Genomic DNA, 20,247 nt, shown 5'->3' with positions numbered 1-20,247 from the left:
ATGTTGGATAATGTGCTCCCCTCTTCCCCTCTTCAAATCGTTGCTTCGGTTTATCTGCAGGATTCAGGTGAGAGTCCTGGAAGGTGACAAAAAGCTGCTAAGAGAGCCACAAAGCAGGGTTTTTTGGTGCCAGCCTCACACTCCTTCTGCCAAGCCTTTTCGACTGATATTTTCAGCACCTCCAGCCCCCGCTGAAGTCAATGGGAGCTCAGCACCTCTGCAAATCATTCCATTTGTGTGTAAAACAATCAGGCTCCCTCCCTCCTTCCCAACCCTAGGGTAGATAAGCCATTTATCTTCTGCAATGCTATGGAAGAATGCCAGGCTGGAACGCATGGGTATGGAGATATGAGCCATGCAGTGCCGCAGAAGCAATGCATATGGGTGCTGTCCTGTGGTAATGGGGCTGTATCCACAGGTAATGGGGAAGCACACCAGGCCAGGTCCCTAGGGGACTGAGGATGTGTGCTGAACTGCACACTAGGGCTAGCAGATACATTTGCCAGGCTGAAGGTAGATCTGTATCCCTTAGGTAGTCTACCATGTGAGTCTGATAACACAGTTATATTTTTAAAAAATCCCTGTTCACATTGGTCAGGGGAACCCATCTTGCTAGTGAAACTGCATTTAAACATGGTTAGCGCTACCAGCTTCAACCGGTCAGGTGCAGTCTGGTCAGGGCCTAGCAGGGGCAGACCAATGCTATAAAGAGAATCAAATGTCCCCAGGGAAACTATATCCCATATTGCACAGAGCAAGTTGGTTTCCAGCCCCCTTCAGCCTGAACATAACACACCGAAGCTGCTCTGTGTCACAGGGCATGATTTCACTGTATTACCGCCTGCTTCCTCCTTTGGGCAGGGACTTGGTAAATAAACCTTCTAGCCTGACTTACCGCTCCACCTACAGACTGGGGCTACAGTGGCGGTGGGGAGGGTATGAGCAATCAATTTCAGATAGGGATTCAGTAGGAAGATATTTCTCTCCTCTGTCTTTATCTCACAGCTCCTCTACAAATTGTGATTGGACCTTTATTTTGTAGAAGACGCTGGTGTCTGCTGTGTCACCTACAGCTGGAGCATAGACACTGTGGTTCTAGGAACCTTAGAAACACCAGACACAGCAGCCCCTCTCACAATCTAAGAACTGTGGGCTTGATTTTTCATTGGGGCTGAGCACTCTCAACTCCCAACTGGCTCTGTCTGGGGCTTGGTGCCTCTGAAAATTAAGCTCTCCATTTTCAACATATACTTGCTTTCCACTGACAAAAGAAAAATCTTTAGGTTTCCTACTTGTCCAGGAGGAGGCAGTTGAATATGTTTTGTGCCAGGTTGCCTGCTTTTCTGTGTCCCTCTTACCCAAGCTGCAGGTGTCTAGATTACGTAAGGTGGTCCTCTTTTCCCATTTGCATGGGTCTGGCTTGTGGGGCTTCAATCCAGTCTGAATTGTGTTGTGGTGTAAATTGTTGTCCAGTATTTTGCAGAGTTGTGGGCTGGGCCCATCCCTGAAGTACATGGTTCCTCTTTCCAGTCTGAATAGGCCTGGATGGTTTCAGTGCAGTCGGCATGGCACTGTTCTAGATTTTGTCTCTCTGGCCCAGGCTGAGATGATTCTGACAGCATTCCCTTCCCAGGCTGAAAGGTTCTGGACTCTCTTTCCCATCCAGTCAGCATGATTCTGGACTGTGCTCCTCCTCAGCATAGTACTAGATCTTTCCCGCCCTTCACTGTCCCCAGCCTATCTGATTTTCCAGGGTGCGTCTGGACTCCATCCTCTTCCTGGACTGCATCTTCCTCCTCCAGTCTGAAAAATTCTAGACTGGCTATGCAACTCTCCAGCCTGTTCTGGATTGTGCCCTTCCTCTAGTCAGTATAAGGTTCGGGCATCTCTGTTCTGCCCAATGTACCTGGGTTTTCCTAGACCTCTTTTCCAGCACTAGCCATCTGTCTTTCTCTAGAATGGCATGAAATGGACTGCGCTTTACAGATCTCTGTTCCTTGCTGCTGTACCATGAGTTCCTCTCCCCAGTTTGTGAGGGGCAGGACTTGGCCCCCCAACTCCCCCCATCTTCAGTATTGTTCCCTACCCGGGAGACTGGATGGAGTGTTTGGGTCCTAAGAGGCATTGTGCCAGTTCTTCTCTCCTAGGAAGCAGGAGCGGGTTTTATTCTCCCTGGGGGTACAATGCTTCTCAGTCTGGGGGAGCGAAGACGCAGTCATCTTCCGTCATCCCCATCCCATAGGTTGCAGGGATTGCATCGTTGGCAGCCTGGTGCTCCCAGGCAGCCTTGCCCCTCTCCCCACCCCCCCTTGGCTGGGGCATGGTCCCTGCCTCCCTCCCTCCACAGCGTGCGCTGACTGCAGGGTTTGCAGGCTAGCAGCACTGGCCGCCCCTGGGGCATGGTCCCTGCCTGGTTTGCAGCCCCAGGCAGGCTTGGCCTCCCCAGGGACGGGGGCATGCCTCCCAGAGGCTGCAGCTCCGCTCCGCGCCCGGCAGGTGTCCCTGTGGAGCGGCTCTTTGTGGTCCTGATGCTGCCGCCGCTGGCGGCGGAGCCCTTTCCAGCTGAGAGCTCTTTCCTCCCCCGTCCGCTCCTTCCGTCGGCATCCTGCGCCGGGCGCGGGGAATGGCCAGACTCACCGAGGGCGAGGCGAGGAGGCAGCAGCAGCTCCTGCAGCCCAGAGCCTCCCCCATGAGCAGCAGCAGCAGCAGCTCGGACCCCCCCGCGCAGCCGGACAGCATGAAGGACCTGGATGCCATCAAGCTGTTCGTGGGGCAGATCCCCCGCAACCTGGAGGAGAAGGACCTCAAGCCCCTCTTCGAGCAGTTCGGCAAGATCTACGAGCTCACCGTGCTCAAGGACCGCTACACCGGCATGCACAAGGGTGAGCCCCCCCCGCCCCCGCAGCATCCTCCTTTCCTCCTGCCTCATGTCTCCCTTCTCTTTTCTACCCTCCCTCCTTCCAGCCTCCCCCAGCTTCTCCTGCCTACCCGCCTCTCGCCTGTCTCCCTCTGCCCCCCCAACTCCTAGAGCCCCCTCTTCCCCCCTGCGTCCCCAGCCCCTTTACACTCCCCATCTCCTCTCCTTTCTGGGGCACTGGCAGATTTCAGCCGGTTCCTTTCATTCATTTAGGCTTTTGACAGGAGCCGCCCGGGAACTTTTAATCCTCCCTAACAGAATTACATTTGTAATGTTCACAAAGGGGCCCTGGTGGCTTCGACCCTCCTCTTGCTGCCAGGCTAAGACTATCAGACTCTCCCTCTCTGCTCTAGGCAAGGTTGGAGCCACAAAGAAATGGGGTCTGGAGAAATCTGTGACATCTCATTAATACTTCTTCAAATGCCTTCTGGGCCCGATGCCTTTCCTTGTTTATCTTGCTCCTTTCCCCAGGTCCTATTCTGGCCAAAGATCTCCTCTGAAAGAAGAGGAATATCCCCCTCCCCCTTTATACTCAAGTTAATTTAGGGTGAACCATTGGATGATTTCATAGATGAACCTCATTCCAATCCCCCCCTCAATATTATTGATCCAAGATGCTGCAGTAACATTTCTGTGAGCTGTAGTTTTTTGGTCCACTACTGTAGAATATAGTAGTATAACAAGAGGAAGGAGGAGGGTGTGTGGAAGACCCCTCGTAATCTTAAAACTTATAGAAAATAGCAACCACATTATAGCTTTGAAATCATGTTATCTAGCTAGGCAATATTTATATAGTGCTAAAAATGACTCTCTTTATACATAGACGGTTATAGACATTTACTGTACAGCACCATGCGTATAATGGGAATTCTGTTTGAGTACATTCAATAGATACCAGTAAAACTGTTTATTGTCAAACTTATGTCTGCAATTATAGCCTTCTGGTTGCTCATGTGTGGGGCTTTCCTAGACAATGATATTTCAGTGTACATGAATGATATACACAGTCATCTTCTTACAATAGGGTAAATGGAGAAGTTGGATTCTCACCCCACTTCCCCTTTCCGGATTTGTGGGAATTTGATTTAGGGAGTTGGAAATGAAGGAATGATAGTGCTGGGGACAGCCAAGTGGTGGTTGTGTGGGAGGTACCCAGGGCTCCCCTTGTCCCCCTGCTCTGCCCATCCACCTCAGCCCCAGCCCGCCAAACCTTTATTCTAGTCCCAGGCTCCCCTGACTGAGGGCAGCAAGGAAAAGCTGTGTCACATAAATAATCCAACACCCCTTGTTCCAACCTGCAGCATCCTCTGCTCTCCTAGCCCCCCATCCTCTTTATAGCTGTGCCAGTCCCTTCAGTCCTGATATGCAGCACCCTCTGTGTTTTGCTACCAGGCCTGGTGACAAGCAATCATGACAAATGGCATGGGTGGGATGTTTTATGTGGACAGATGTACAGGACAGACTAGGCTGAGATCACAAAAACTCATTGCAGTTAAGGCCTGGAGCAGATGTGGAAACAGGTCTCCAAAGGGGAAGATCAGCAGTCCCTAGACTATGGGACTGAACCTCCTACCAGGCTATAATGCTGCAGTTTTAAAATCTGCACCACAAAGATTATAAACTGCAAATCTATTCTTCATAGCAGTATCAAGAGTGGATGAAAGGCCATCCTGAGCTTCTGATTATCCTAGAAGCTTTAGGATGCCAACAAGTTTTGGAAAGCTTGTTTAGGCTGTAATTATTATTATTTTTTAAATCTGATGTTTTAAAAGCTTGTTGTTTTCAGAGTATCAGGTCTGTGGCTTGAATTCGTGTCCACCCTAAGCCTGGCCCTGGGTAGATGTTTCCAAGTTTAGAATACTTGGATCACCACAACTAAAGGGATGGTAGAGAAATCAAAGAGCCTGTTTGTTGAAAGACCTGACACAGGTTTGTGGTGTAATCATATGGGGGTTTTCATTGGAGGGAAGGGGAGCCCAGATCGGTTCTGATGCAGCTGGTTTAGAGTTTACGGTGTAGCTCTGAAAAGCAAAACACCCTATAGCTGCAAGTGCCAACATTCCTTCAGGGACATCTGATTTTTGCAAGCCCTACAGAGGAAAGGCTGACAAAAGGAAGTGTTATTAACAGAAGACAAGTATCTGTCCAAACAAAGGGCCAAATTCAGCTCCAGTGTAAAGGGGGAATCATCTCCCATTGAAGCCAATAGGAGCTGCGATGGCTGACTTTAGCCCAGGGAGTGTTTCTGTCTTCAATCAGGATTTCAGAATAAACCTGTCATATGTCTGTGTGCGCGCGCGCGAGTGCCTCTGAACAAACCTGTTACCATCTGACAGCAACCTGCCTTTAAAACACAGCGAGGAGGTGGATGGGGTGGGGGCACGACTCAAACGCACATTTCATTACAATCGACATGTTAAATATAGTCTGTGTTTGTAGGCTGAGGTCAGGCTAAAGGCAGAAGGCAGATTCCAGGGATCTGCCACTCAGATATGGAAATTAGAGGGGGGCAGCACTGGTATTAGCCAAAGCCTTGTGACATTAACTTGCTGCTAAACACAGGATTTGAGTAGCCAAAAAAAAAAAAAAAATCCCCCTGGCTTTGACATTTTTGAGAGGATGCAGGCGTTGCCGGGATGTTGTTTAGCTCTCGATTCTTCTTTCCAGGGAAAGACATTTGAAAGTTCAGGTTATCATTGTGGTTGTTTCCAGGGCTTCTAGTTCTTCCTCCTTCCCTGTTTTATACAAATAGAAAGTTTTGGTTGATTTCCTTGTATCAGGTTTCACTGTCACTCATTTTTCTGTTATTATTGATACATTTGCTTATAAGGTCGCCATAAGCGTGGGATGTGAGTGGACTTCACATGGCTTAAGTTGGGTCATTCATCTCCCCAAATAATAACAGGGCTATCCCTCAAATTGCTGAACCTCCACCCCCATCAACTTCAGTGGGAATTGAGGACAGTCAGAATCTCATAGGATTGGGCCCAGCAGGAACTGCAGCTGCAAAGAAAGGTAGGGGCAGGAGGCTAGGTGCCCAAGATTTCATAGCTCACAATCAGTGGAAGGCCTGGGCCATCACCCATCCTTATAGCAGCAGGGCACCTTACCTTTCTTGTGGGCTCATATTCAGCACTCTCCTCACCTTCCTTTACTGTTGAGAACTGACAAATTCACTGGTCTAGGAGGGTCTTTCATTCCTGTATAAGAATTAGTGCCTTAAAGTCAATGCAATTATGAAATGGTTATATATTCATGTTAGTGGCTAAATATTAATGCCTCAGCAACCTATTCGGTAGTTGATATTGCTCCAGTTCCCCCTTATATTATTCATGATGCAGTTTTTCTATTTATGTTAATGATGGCAGATATATTTGCATATTAATGGCAATATTTGTCATCAAGCTGCTATTTCCATGGGAAGAGCAGGGAAGTGTTTTCACATATGCTGGGGGAGGTGAACGAGGAGGGGGAGTCCGATGAAAATCGTTGGCCTTAAATTCCAGAACGGGGCTCACGGAGGTTTCTGTGAGAGCATCTGCTGCGTGCTTTCCTGGGTGGATTTCATGAAAGAGTCTATGGGAGGGGAAGGAGAGAGGCTGTGAAGCATGAGATACTGAACCGGACCCCAGGGAGGAAATGGCAGAGGAACAGTCTAAACCTGGGAGTGTGAACAGGCAGACGGTGCCATGGTTTGGCCATGGGCAGAGAAGGCAGCAACACCCTGCCTACCAGCCCCTCCCACCGCTGTGTTCTCAGCCCATGTTCCGTGTGTTGGTAGGAGCGGGCTGCTCTAATAAACCTGACCCCTTATGCCAGGTTTACATGCTTAAGAGCTTTAAAGAAATCAGTGGGATTGATTATGCAGCAATGGAGGCATGAATACTCTCTTTCCTTGAGCAAACCAAAGATCTGGAGATCTGACTCTCACACATGCCATTAGCCTTTATTAATACAGGCATTAGGCTATCGGTGACAGCAGTAGCAGTTAGGATGTAGCCGGGGATCGTCATTCCAGTAGCCAGTGCGGGAGGAGCCAGCCATCCTTTGCTGTGATCCAGACAGAGCTCGCAAGCTAGACAAGGTTAGATCGAGTTGGGATGCAGCCGTCCCTGGAAGACCTCAGCACTACAGGAAGTGTTGATGGTGTCACACAGTCTGGGCCACTGTTCCCCTCTATCAGTACTGAGCCTCTGTCTACAGTTGAGATTCTGACCACTTGTCATCATTAAAGATCCCATGCCACGCTTTATAAACGCCAGGCAGGTAACCTCTCTGGGCTGGCCGCATTCCAATGTTCTGCCTGCGCAGCCCCCAGCCCGCTGTTTCAGGCCTATGCCCCATTCCTCACCTGCTGCCCCAAACTTCTGTGTACTGCTGCAGGCTGTCCAACAGCTGCTGCGTTTCACTGGCTGGTGACGTTTTCTCCCCTTCTCTTGCTGTGAGGTTTAACTAACGAACGTTTGTAATGTGCTTTGAGGATCTTAGACAGTGGGTGCTGTAGGGCAGCCGGGTCCAGTACCCTTATTAATAAGCACTCCTACAGTAGCATCTAGTGGACTCCTTAACATTTCAGCATTAGCACCACCCAGCGATGTACCATCTCTGTTCATCTCAGTGGGCGCTGACAGCCTGGACTGGGATTTCCTGTTGGATGCTCTGAGAGCGTTTGGCTACCGGGGGCGGGAACGGGGAGCATTGCTGTATTCTTTTCCTAGGGCCTTCATAACAACTAGCAGCAAGACCAGAGTATCAGAGTAACAGCCGTGTTAGTCTGTATTCGCAAAAAGAAAAGGAGTCATTGTGGCACCTTAGAGACTAACCAATTTATTTGAGCATGAGCTTTCATGAGCTACAGCTCACTTCATCGGATGCATACCGATGAAGTATGCATACCGATGAAGGCAGTTTCCACGGTATGCATCTGATGAAGTGACCTGTAGCTCACGAAAGCTCATGCTCAAATAAATTGGTTAGTCTCTAAGGTGCCACAAGTACTCCTTTTCTTTTTGCAAAGACCAGAGTAGTTCCTGCATCCTAGGGGCAGGGTTTCTTGGTCTCTCCACTCCTCACTTGCTCTGGGTATTTGAGCCGCTGGTGGTTGCTGTTATATCTGATGGGTGGTGCTAAGGGCAAATACAGAGAGTGCCGTGTTCCACACATGAAGTGCTGTTCTATTTATTACACCCACAAGCTAGCCCTGAACCAAAGAGTGGAAGGAGTTTGGGCAAGCTGTCTGGTTTGAAGGTTAATTTAGGAAAATCAGAGGCTTACCTATACAATCTCCAGGTCAAATTCGGAGGTGAGTCTAAGGCAGTGTAATGTCTCTTTTTCCCACTGCAGCCTGGTCTACATGAGGCCACTTACTGGCGGATCCTCCAGTGTTTCAGCTGGTGGTAGCAGAATGGGAGAAAAGCGTAGAAACCATGTACAGCAACGGCTTCCGTGGCCAACAGCATTTTTAGCACCACATCCTGTGGCCCATGGCTGAGCACGGTTAGCTGACACACTGTTAAAACCGCCTTCAGCCGCGTGAGCCCTACCCTTGCTTGGGGGAGGGGAGGGGGAGTGGTGGTATTGGCCTTAGCAATGGTAGGAAATGTTATCTGAGAAAACCTAACATCAGTTGGCTTAGACTTAGACTCACCCCCACAGATACCGCTTTACACATCACCTCCGACTCTGGCTTTTTAGTCGGTCCAGGGACAGGGGGTGGTTCCCTCCTCAAATCCAAGGTGGTCATCTCAGACTGAAGTTTTAGGAGCCAGAGACTCCTGCCTTCCACAAGGAAACTGGGATCCCTGACTTGGGCAGAGGAACTTCCCTGTTCCAGATGTCTGTTTTCCTAAGGCTTTGTTGCGTTCCCAAGGCTCTCCCGAACTCTGAGACCAAACAGAGGGATACAACGCAGCTGGAGTTTTACTGGGGATGGCATTGAAGGTGTAGCTCAAGAATCGGTTTGCAATAGGCAATGTCTCTCTAGGGACAAGGGGCGATTCTCATTCCCCTAATATTTACATAATTGAGCAGCAAGGAATATAACATCCTGGCAAGATCCCCCTCGGTGTTCCTGACCAGGACTTAGGTGCAACCGAAGTAGAGTTAGCTCCTGAACCTCAGAAGTCAATCCTGCCTCCACATGTTGGGGCAAAATGATCAGGGACTCCTAGGGGCCCTGGGTGTGGAAGGTATGGTAGGGATAGCCTTTTGAAAAGGATGCTGCTGAGCTAGTGCCCCCCAAAAGGCAAGGGTGCCCCCCCCCACTTTGGAGCACAAGAGCACGTAAATGGTTACAACAGGCAGCCCCAAATCTGTTCCAGCTGTGAGTAGGGAGCAACAATAAGTGGGCAGCCCTGGCGGGATGTGACCATCTGTGTAGGAAAATTCACTATTTAGTATTATAATATACATGTATAAAGTACCTCTCACCTAGGTATCTGGGCTTAATCCTGCTCCCACTGAAGCCCTTGGCAAAACTCCCAGTGTCCTCAGTACCTTCAGTCCTCTGCTTGCAGTGCCTCACTTGCCATTTCCTACAAATCAAATTACCAAGGGGCTGATTGGATTGCAAACATGTTTAGAAAATGTTTTCATTGCTGCTTTTTAAAATCTCCTTTATCCTAAGTTTAAAATAGTCACCAGGCCTGAGCCGGCAAAGTTGGGGCTGCAGATCCTGAAGTAGGTTCTGAACTTAGCCAGAGTCTGGGGGCTGGTTCTGTCTAGAGATGAGAGGGAGAAAGGGTTGGTGCAGCACCTTTAGTTTAAAAAGTGCATGGGTGTGGGGGGAGTGGTCGGGAGGGGAGGGGAAGGAAAGGAAGCAAATTAAGTCATCGCTGCAGAGAAACATTGTCCAACAATGTGATTTGCACATCCAACACACAGTTATAACAGAAACCCCTTATCTGTGTCTGATCCGCTCACACATACTTATTCAGATAAGAGAGAGCTTATTTTTGGAGAGAGATTGATCTATATGTTGCAGTTCAAATAAATACAAAAAGGTGACCAAATCTGCCTATATAAATTCCAGTGAACTCCTGTGATTTGTGGGTGGTGGAGGGAGAGATGAACAGCTGGTATTTTACCTTACAAACAGAGGTAGAGGGGAAAAGGCTTTTTAATACTGGTTCAGAGAACTGAGTACTTTAAGAGGCAAGCAACAAAATCTAATGTCTATTTGGAATTAGAGGAGGCGGGGGAAGAAGACTGCATGACAATAGTCTATCCAACACCTCCATACTGCTGTGACAGGTTGGTTAAAATTTTAGCAGGGTAGCTAATTAACCATTGGAACAATTTACCCAGAGTCATGGTGGCGGGCAATTTTTCAATCAAGATGGGATGTTTTTCTGAAGGATCTGCTGTAGGAACCATTTTGGGGAAGGTCTCAAGGAGGTCAGACTAGATGATCTTATTGTTCCCTTCTGGCCCTGGAATCTAAGACTCTATGAAAATGTTCCAGATCAATAGACATTTTAAGTATAACAAGAGGCTAGTTTCAGTGCTAATTTGAACAAAGTGTTTTGCTTAGAAAGTCCAGTTAGCTTTGAAGGCAGCACTGTCCAGGAGAGAGGGCACTAGACATGGATGCAGGAGACCTGGGTTCTATACCACTCCATTGATAAGCTTGGCCAAATCACTTCCCCGCTTGGTGCCTCAGTTTCCCACTCTGTAAATAATGATACCAGCTTTCCTTTATGAAAGTACTTTGATATCTATGGATCTAGCTAATAGGGCTATTGTGTGATAGAAGAGGAGGTCAATGCTATTTGCCCCGCAACATGAGTATAAGGGGGCATATATGTTCATAATCAAATTGGGTGTTGGCCAGCATGCAGCTGCAGATGCACCAGTGTGTCCGTGAAATCGTTGGATGAGGATTGCTCAGGGAGTTGGCAACAGACTGTTGAGTCTTTTGCCGCTTGGTTGGCAGTTCAAATCCAGCCCCAGCCGGCAGATGCTGGAAATTGCTACGCACCATATGATTGCTGTTCGGGGGTTTATGTGAAATGAATTTGATCTCAGTCCAGTTCTCATTGAACAAATACTCGTGTTGCAAAAACCACCACAGAAGTTGGGCCATGGTGATTGTACTTCCTTTTCTCCAAGGCACCTCTAGCTTGGGGTTGGGGCATGGTGATTGGCTAGTTTGTGGAAGACTCATGTGGTCCCTGCCCATACTGTACCCATTCTGTAGAGAAAGAGGGCTTCAGTCTCCAGACACCTATCACTAGTGCTAATTCCATACACAGATCCCTGAAACATTTAAGATAGAATAAATAGCTGGCTGTAAGGCACATGTGCAATGCGGGAGACGTAAGAACCCGAATCTGAAGTCAATGGGAGTTGTCGGTGCTCGCCACCTCTCAGGATTAGGATTAGGGTTAGGATGTGCAACTGGGCTTTGCAAATCCCGTATTTTAGCTGCATCCAGTGCTGCAGTTGTGCCCCTAGAAATAAGTTTCTGGCTTTGCGCATGGAATTCCATGTGTTATCACTGCTAAACTGGGCACCGAGGCCCAAATCCTTGACTTATAGCCGTTAGTTCCCGATTGACTTCACTGGGATCAGGAGTTAGGCCTTTAAAATGCACTTGGAAAATCTAGTTTTACAGCTGCTGGCACTTTCCATAATTCTCGCTCTGCCTCTGTCTCCAGAGCTCCCTAGTAGTCCGATGGGGGTAGGGGCACTGAACTGGGAGTCAGGAGATGTAGGTTCAGTTCCCAATCCTCCCACCAATCTGCTGGGTGACCTTGGGCAAGTCACTTGCCCTCTGGTTTCCCTCCCACCCTTTGTCTTGTCTTGCTCGATTGTAAACACTTCAGGGAAGTCGCTATATGTGTGTAGAGCACCTGCTCAATGGGAGCCCAAACTCAGCTGGGGCCACAGGTTGCTACAGCAATACAGATAGTTATAATACCGTCAGACACAAGTGGACGTAGGGTCTCTTTGAACACGCAGGTTGAACAGGCCTTCACCCATAAACTTGGGGGGAGGGTTTCAAAAGCATCTAAATGACTTTAGCAATCTAAGTCCATGTGATTTAAGTGCTTAGGAGCCTACATATGTAGGATTTAGGCTCCCAAGTGTCTATGTTACTTTTAAAAATGGAACTTAATGCCTAAGTCACTCAGACACTTTTGAGTATTTCACCTTTGGTCCACATTACAGCTGTCAGGGGAACGGGTGGATTCAAAAACCTTGGGATACTTGTCAGCCTGTGTTTTCACTAAGGATCCCGCCAGATACTGCATTTGGCATAGGAAGCGAGAGAGAGAGAGTGTGTGTGTGTGTGTGTTTTTCCTAGTCCTATGTCCCTTAGTTAAATTAGTTGGTAATCTTGAGACCAAGCCTGGCACAATGCAGCCTCAATTCAAAGGCTGGGCAAGGAGTCTTAATTACCTGTCAGATATGTTTAATATTCATGTGCTGTTTTTCTAGCAAGTGCTACGGAGCCAGGTATAATTTGTTTAGCAGAGGCAATTTATTGGATGCAGAATGCAAGGAGGGCAGCTTACTCTTGTTGCCATATGTGGGATAAAGACACTCAAGAGTGGGGATTGTCCTGCAGAGTTTGCTTCCGCCTGGTAGAAAAATCATCTGAGTCAATGTGGGACTCTGGGGTGGCTGCCAGAAGACACAGTCCTGCAGCTCTTACTCACCTGAGTTTGAATCATTTCCGACTAGGCTGGGCAAAGCATGGGAGAATAGATCGATGCTGGGGTGTATAGAAGCTTGTTGAGATTGGATTGCAAGATCAGGCCTCTTATCTAGGCCAAAGCCATGTGAGTGGAGATCTGTGATACTGACTGGCGCTGCAGGTTAACCCTGAAGACATTTTGTAGCAATCTGAGAGCCCTAACTAACACAGGAATGAATTCTGCCTTCGTTTAGGACAAAAATTAAATGCCAGTGGGACTGGGATGGGTGGGGGGATATGCATTCCTGTATTGGAGTCTATTCCTCAGTCCTTTGCCCAGCTTTGTCTGAAATGACTCAAGTGACAGGGCTTCCAGCTCTTCCCTTGGGAGATTATTCCACAGTCTAATAAATCTCTCTGATAGGAAACGTTTCTTGATAACCAGCCAAATTTTTCCTTTGCTCAGCTTCATCCCGTTTTTCTGAGCATTGCCACCTCAGAGCACCCTAAAACAATTCCTCTCTCTCCTGGGGCGTGACACCCTTTTACTAAGTGTAGGTGGCTAGCCTCTCTCCCCCTTTCGTCATGATTTTAGCCAAAGATGCTGGGTCAAATCTGGAGTAAGGACTTCAGGCTCGGATCCTTATTTGGCCCTTTTAATCTTTCTTCATAAATCAATCCCTGCAAGAATTGTAGTGCTTGCTTTTCTCTGAATTTCCATCAGTGTGTAGAGTACACAGATGTGTATATGGTACCGAAAGCCAGGACTCCTCTTGCTACGTCGACTCATTGCTGCCATATATTCCCTTCCTGCTCCAGGACAAGGTACTTCTGCACAGACAGCCTAAAATCGCATTCCACTCCCATACACCATGGCATGCTGGTCTCTGAACTGCTGCCTGCTCTGACCCCTTAAGTATTTTTTGGAATTGCTGATCCAAGCCTCACTCTCCCATTGAATATCTGTGTTTCAGGTTATTTCTTCCACTGGCTGTGTCAGCTTGTGTTTCTCCTGCCTGCGATGTTAATCCATCTGATCCAAAGCCCATAGAGCCTTTCTCTTGACTCCAATGGGCTTTGGATGAAGGCCCAGATTTTTAAAGGTATTTAGGCATGCCAAACAGATTTAGGAGCCTGTCTCATTTTCAAAAGGGATTTAGCCAAATCCCTTTTAAAAATGAGACTTGAGTTCCTAAATCAGTTAGGGATTACAACACTGAGTTAAATAGCTTTAAAAATCTGGCCCAGGCCACTCTGCCCCTTTATATTATTTATTTAGTTTCGTTCCTGGTGTTTTGTGACACCTCTCAATTTAGTAATATCTGCACCTTTAATTAACAAGTCTTCACTCTTCTTGCAGGTAATTAATAAAGAAGTTAAATAAAAACTTGGGCCTACCAGGGCTGCCTGCACCATGCTTGACATCTCCTCTCTGAACTCAGTGCAGGAAAGTTAGATCAGGGTGCTGGGTGCGGGGATGGTAAGGCACATAGTCCATGAACCCATGGAACATGTTGTTATTGTGGATATTTGGGGTGAGGGATTTTATGTTGTTACATGTAGGCAATTGTGTGTCTAATTTGGCATTTGCTGTCTCCACTGCAGGTTGTGCATTTCTCACATACTGTGCCAGAGATTCTGCCATCAAAGCCCAGACTGCGCTACACGAACAGAAGACTTTGCCAGGGGTAAGTCCCGGTGGTTGCTGAATTATGATCTGTGGGTTTCTTGGCTTGAGCTGGGCTGCGAACTGGAGGGAGCATTGGCTTTGATTCCTTTTTCTCTCTCTCAAAGAGGAGCTTGATCTGGTGGTTACAACAGGGAGCTGGGAGGCAAACCCTCTGGGTTGGATTCCTGACCCTACTAGAGACTTATTGTATGACCTCAAGCAAGTCGCTTCGCTACTCTGTGCCTCGGTTTCCCCATCTGTAAAACAGGGTCTAATGCTGCTTACCCACATCACCAGGAAATGGTCATGTTACAGGGTGGAAGATGTGACACAGGAAGTTGGTACTTTCTTTATATGGGCAGCCTGTGAGGAGGAGTCAGGTGGGGAAGGAGATAAGATACGGCATGTGATGCTGGACCCTTTTCCTAAATCCCCAAGGCTCATTTGCACATCAGCTACAGCTCCTCGTACGTTTCCTCTGCCAGAGCGACTGGCCTGGTTGTTCAGGGTCACGGTGTAGAGCCTGACATGACACTGAGTTCAATTACCGATGCTGACTAGACAGTGGAGGAAACATGTCCCTGCTTATACACAGACCCATCCCACCGTTCAGAACAGAAATCCACTGAACGGGTGAGACTGGGAATTCTGGACTCCTATAGGTAGCCGTCCATACTCTGTGCCTTTTCTGCTGTCTATGGTCAGTATGAAACCTCTATGGAGAGACTGGAGAGATTGTTCAACATGGATACACTCTGAGGTGTGGGGGGATCAGCCCTCAGCTCACCCATATTCATGCACAGATTGCCACTCTCTGTTGCAAGGTGATGCTATTGGGGTTTTTTAAAAATTTTGCCATCCCCATTTTCTGATGGTAGAAGAACCTGGCTAGGCGGGGCTTGTTTTCTTCCTGCTCTGGGGTTTGAACAAGTGCGCTGAAAAGATTCCTTTGTAGGTGAGTAGGCGGAGGACTCGGGTACTTATAGACAGAAGCTCATCGGAGACCCTGAGTGCTTAAGGCAGCAGGATAATTAATGTAAACCAGGGATCTCTGGAGAGGGGTTAGGAATTCTTAACCATAACATTTCCCCTTTAACTCCTGCAGGACCAAAAAGCTCCCCTCACCTCTCCCAGCCCCTAGAGCCATCCATAGTTTTTACTGTTCGCTTTCTGCATGGATCTGTGTTTGCAATAGGCAGGAAAGCTCACATGGCTTAATTACAGCTTAATGGAGTCTTTTTTGGAAGCTGTCATTGCTGTTATTGGCTGTGGGTGTTCCAGGTTATTTTAGGGCACAGATGAGAGCCGAAGAGAAATACATTCTTAAATATTATTTGACTTAATTTTCTTCGGGGGATAAGTTAGCATTTCAGGATAAGGCATAATAACCTTCCACAAGCATTAGACCAGCATGGGATCTAGAGAGTGAGGGAGCATTATACCAGTATAGAAATTATACAGGTCATGGTTTAGTGCGGTAACTCAACATGCAATGGACAAGAACTTCATCAGTACAGTAGCTGCAGCACCATACAGTATAATCAAGGCTCAATGTCTGGGCTTAGCTCTGGCAGCAAGACCTCTGGATTCTGCTTCAGCTTTCTTTACACTCAAAATGGAGATTCCTAGTGAATTAAAGCTAAAAAGAACAGGATGAGCTGTAGCCCCTGTGTTGTTTAGTGTGAAAGTAAGTGCAACTTATTTGATACTATCCCCGTGCTTTGACAGAACTGCGGATTTTATTTGGAATTGACAAGGCAAAACTGCTTTGTCAGAGAAGCTGAAGGTTGTTTGCATCTGGATGTGAGGATATTTCAATCTTTTGGTACTCGGGAGGCATAGGGAGCTGCTGGGGATTGTGGGAAATGCACACTTGCTGGCTGTCCCTAAACTGATCAATATCAAAATGGTTAACAATTACAATGTCATCATTGGGCTTCAGGGTTAACACTGGGATGAACTGGCATCAGTGCAGGGTTCCTCTAACCTTAGCCAAAATCCAGAGTCAAAGGGCTTCAGCTTCAGGATGAAAAGGGAGAGGTAGCTGAGGACAGAATATGGAACCTTTCACCTCCTGGTCCATGGTTCTAATATAGTCCATGTTGTGGTTGAATTTTTTTGTTGTCTGGTGGCTGTTTAGTAACCTGCCTAAAATGCATTTAGTTGGTTTCCATCCACCTCCCTGAGGACAGCTGTCCACTTCTCACCACAGCTGGCACAAATTGGCCCCCTGATTGGCTCTCTCAACACAGAGAACAATGATAGATCTTGACCGTTAGGAATCACGAGTAATAATCTGTGGATTTCTCAGCCTGAGCTAGGGTTATAAGGTTGGAATCAAAGAGGAATGGCCTTGATTTGTTTTCTTGTAGCTCTCTGGAGTGCGGTGTGGCTAGAGTGGTGAACTGGGAACCAGGACTCCTGAGTTCTATTCCAAGCTCTGTTGCTGGTTGGCTCTGTGCCCTTGGTCAAGCCACTTAACCCCCTCTGGGCTTTATTCTGACTTACACTAAAGCCCCTTTGCACAGCTCTGGCAGTGTAAGGCATTCCTGGTGTAAATGGGAATCCAGCCCATGGTATCTCATCTTATCCATAAGTAAAATCTATCTATTGGGGGTTTATTCTGCTGGCCATCACTGTAGTATCTGAGCAGCTTCCATTTTAAAATCAATAGCAAAGTCCACAGAGGACTTCCTGGAGTCTCTGGCAGTCCTTTCCTTTTGGGGTCACAACTCTGCTCGCAGTAAGGTTTTTGATTTTTTCTGTGTGACTAGCTGGGGACAGAAGGCGGGGGAAGCCAGTGTTCTGAGTGTCATTTGTATGGTGGCAAGTTGAAGAGGAAGGCTTTGCAGCATTCTTTAAAGATGGTCAGCCTGTGGGTTCACATGGTCTCCTCTGGGGGTTTATTCCATAGCTGGATCCCCCTCGACTGAATGCTCTCGCGAGCATTGATCTGAGCTCTGTGGTCTGCATTGTCCCAGAGGGGTGCAGCTGTCGCAGTGGTTCATGATCAACATGCAGTCTTTAATGTAGCCGAGGCTTGATCAATGAATGGCTTTGAAAATTAAACCCAAAGCCTTAAACTGGATTCAGGAGCTGACTGGGAGCCAGTGGAGGGCCTGGAGCATGGGTCTGACGTCCTCAGGCCAGCACTAAGCCATGGAGAAGGCCGGCAGCCACATTCTGTACCAGCCGGAGCCTGGGCATCATCTGCACATTCCATTTCAGATCCAATGATTCACAGTAATCCAGCCTGGAGGTGACCAGTGCGTGGATCCCTGTGGCCAGATCCTGGTCTGGGAAGAAGGGGTGGAGATCCCTAGCGAGCTGGAGGGGAAAGAAGGCATTTTTAGCTACTGGTGCTGCCTGGTCATCCAAGCTTAGTGAGGAGTCAAATGGGACCTCGAGATTTTCACCCCACTTTGATGAATGGGGGCGATGTGCGTTCCTTGGCAAATGGAGACAACAGGCTGTCTCCAGTACAGATGCTGCAGCGGCACAGTTACAGGGCTGCAGCTATGCCGCTGTAGCACTGTAGTGTAGACACTTGCTACAGCAACGGATGGGGTTTTTCCAGTGCTGTAGTTAGTCCACCCCTCCAAGAGGCGGGGAGAGTTCTCCTGTCAACGTAGCAGTGTCTACACCAGGGCTTAGGTCAGCTTAACTCTCTCAGCGGGGTGAATTTTTCACACTCCTGAGCAACGTAGCTAGGTCAGCCTAAGTTTTAGGTGTAAACCAGTTCAACATCTCGGCCAGTTCTTTTGCTTTTCTGAATGGCATCACTTCGGTTTTGGCTGGATTCTGCTTGAGCCAGCTGTTCTCCATCCAACAGCTAATTTCTAGTCGACATTCTGACACATTAGTCGTGGTGTTTGCATCAGCTCAGAATGAGATCAAGAGTAGAATCTCATCGGCATATTGTTGGGAGCTGAGCGCACACAGCTCACTAGCTCTTCCAGTGGTGATATTGAAGAGAAGAGGGGATAGTATGGATCCCAGTGGGACGCCACAGAATAGGGGCTTTTGACTATCTGTTGCCTCTCTCTGAGCACCGTTGGAGAGGAAGGATTGGAGCCACTGTAGGGCGGGGGGTGATAATACTTGCCTGGCTTGCAAGGAAAAGTGCTTTGAGATCCTTAGAAGAAAAGTGTTATACAAGGGCAAAATATTCTGTTATTTCCAACATAAAAATGTTTTCTTCATCCCCATAGTTGAACCTTTCACATGTACCATTTCAGAGAGATGCTGTATTAGATGCTCCCGGGAAATACAATGCACTGTGACAGCCTAAATTTCATCCTGGTATAACACCCTGCTGGTCAACTTTATTGCACCAGGAATGATTTTAGCTCATTCTACATGGAAAAAGTTCAAAACTGTCCCCTGGCATGGCCATGATCCAAACTGGCAATATCTCAAAGACCCTTATGCTTTGAGAGTCCCAACCAAGATGGCTTTCCAGAGCCTTCTGTAGTATTTAGAAGCCAGTCTCATCTCTCACTGCTGTACAGTTTTTGCAATTCTGTGCCATAGAGTCACATCTAGTCACCCTTGGTACCAGGTTCTCAATTTTCCTCTTAGGCTCTTGAAATCTCAAATCAACCAGAGATGATTTCAAACTCCTTTAGCCAGGTGAGACTAGATCACCTTAAACAAATACAGGAGTACTTGTGGCACCTTAGAGACTAACAAATTTATTAGAGCATAAGCTTTCATGGGCTACAGCCCACTTCATTGGATGCACAGAATGGAACCTATCGTAAGATATATATATATATATATATATATATATATATATATCTTCCAGGAAGATATATAAGGAACTTCCACCTTATCTGTATGTGTATATATATATATTACTATATGTTCCATTCTATACATCCGATGAAGTGGGCTGTAGCCCACGAAAGCTTATGCTCTAATAAATTTGTTAGTCTCTAAGGTGCCACAAGTACTCCTGTTCTTTTTGCGGATACAGACTAACATGGCTGCTACTCTGAAATCTGTCATTAAACAAATACGTGCTTAGTTCTTCCTAAACAAGTGGAACACGATTCAACCAGTCAAGATCCTGGTGGCATGGCACTGAATATAGAGAGAGGTCCATCTTCCAGCTAGTGGAAGGTTTTGGAGGATCTGGGTTTATTTTTAAGGCATCACAGGGCTCGACTATGTGGAATTCAAAGCAACACTTGGTACTCAGGGAACAGCATTGGGCAGGCTAGCTCAGATAGGAAGAGTAAGTTTAAATAATACCAGGATGGGCTAAGTGGGCCCTCTTTGATTGTGTTTGGGATCTAGAGTGAGTGGAACATCACAAATACTGAAGAGATCTAAACAGCTCATCCTGGCCCCAACGCCCCACAGGCACCACAGCTTCTGACCTATAATGTTCCATGTTCCTTGGCTTAGTAGCCAAGGTGGATGTCCCATAAGGCATCCATCTATGCCAGGCACAGAGCTGTAGGGCACTCCAAAACTCTGCCCGTTATTCCAGATGTGGAGTTGGCCTCTGGATTCCACAGCTGCTCTGCAAACCTCCCCCTTAGAATTCCCCAGCCCTCGTTCCTGCATACTGACTGGGGAACCTCTGAGCCAAGATGGAATCTTTTCCATAAGGCAAGTCCCATGAGCCCTGGGGACTCTGTCCCAACCCCGGTGGGAGCGGATCATCCTGAGAAAGAAATTGATATAGCTAAACTCCTTTCCCAAGATCATGCTGTTGAGGGTTACATGTTGCTCAGAAATGTATCTCTAGGAGGTCTGGATGGAGGCAGGATCTTTGGTTCTAAACAGCAGAGCACCAGGTCCTTGGCCTTCTACTTAATCTATTGTACTCACAGGGTGCCAATCAGTATGTAGGTGCAGTGTCCATTGCCCTCTCTTTGCTCCCCAGTGCACTTATCCTTGGCTGGTTGAAGAGATATTATATCTCAATAACCCATGCCTTTGATTCGTGATTGTGCCTTCACTTACAGACTTCTGAAAGGAACCAAAGAGGTTATTAATGACATGCAGTGA

At 47.5% G+C, this 20,247-nt stretch overlaps 1 protein-coding gene across 12 annotated transcripts in view; it reads left to right on the top strand.

Moving 5' to 3' along the window:
* Positions 1–2,623: 2,623 nt before the first annotated feature.
* The window catches only part of CELF5 (CUGBP Elav-like family member 5), a 55,662-nt gene continuing 38,038 nt past the window's right edge, over positions 2,624–20,247 (top strand). For all 12 annotated transcript variants that reach the window (XM_077841778.1, XM_077841774.1, XM_077841770.1 and 9 more), the window contains exons 1-2: positions 2,624–2,882; positions 14,163–14,245. In XM_077841778.1, coding sequence (XP_077697904.1) covers positions 2,624–2,882; positions 14,163–14,245 — 342 coding nt within the window. The remainder of the gene's footprint in view (positions 2,883–14,162; positions 14,246–20,247) is intronic.

The sequence above is a fragment of the Eretmochelys imbricata genome, chromosome 25, assembly GCF_965152235.1.
Source record: "Eretmochelys imbricata isolate rEreImb1 chromosome 25, rEreImb1.hap1, whole genome shotgun sequence".
Classification (NCBI taxonomy): domain Eukaryota; kingdom Metazoa; phylum Chordata; order Testudines; family Cheloniidae; genus Eretmochelys; species Eretmochelys imbricata.
The sequence above is the reverse complement of the archived record's forward strand: the minus strand, read 5'-3'. Positions and strand labels throughout refer to the sequence as shown.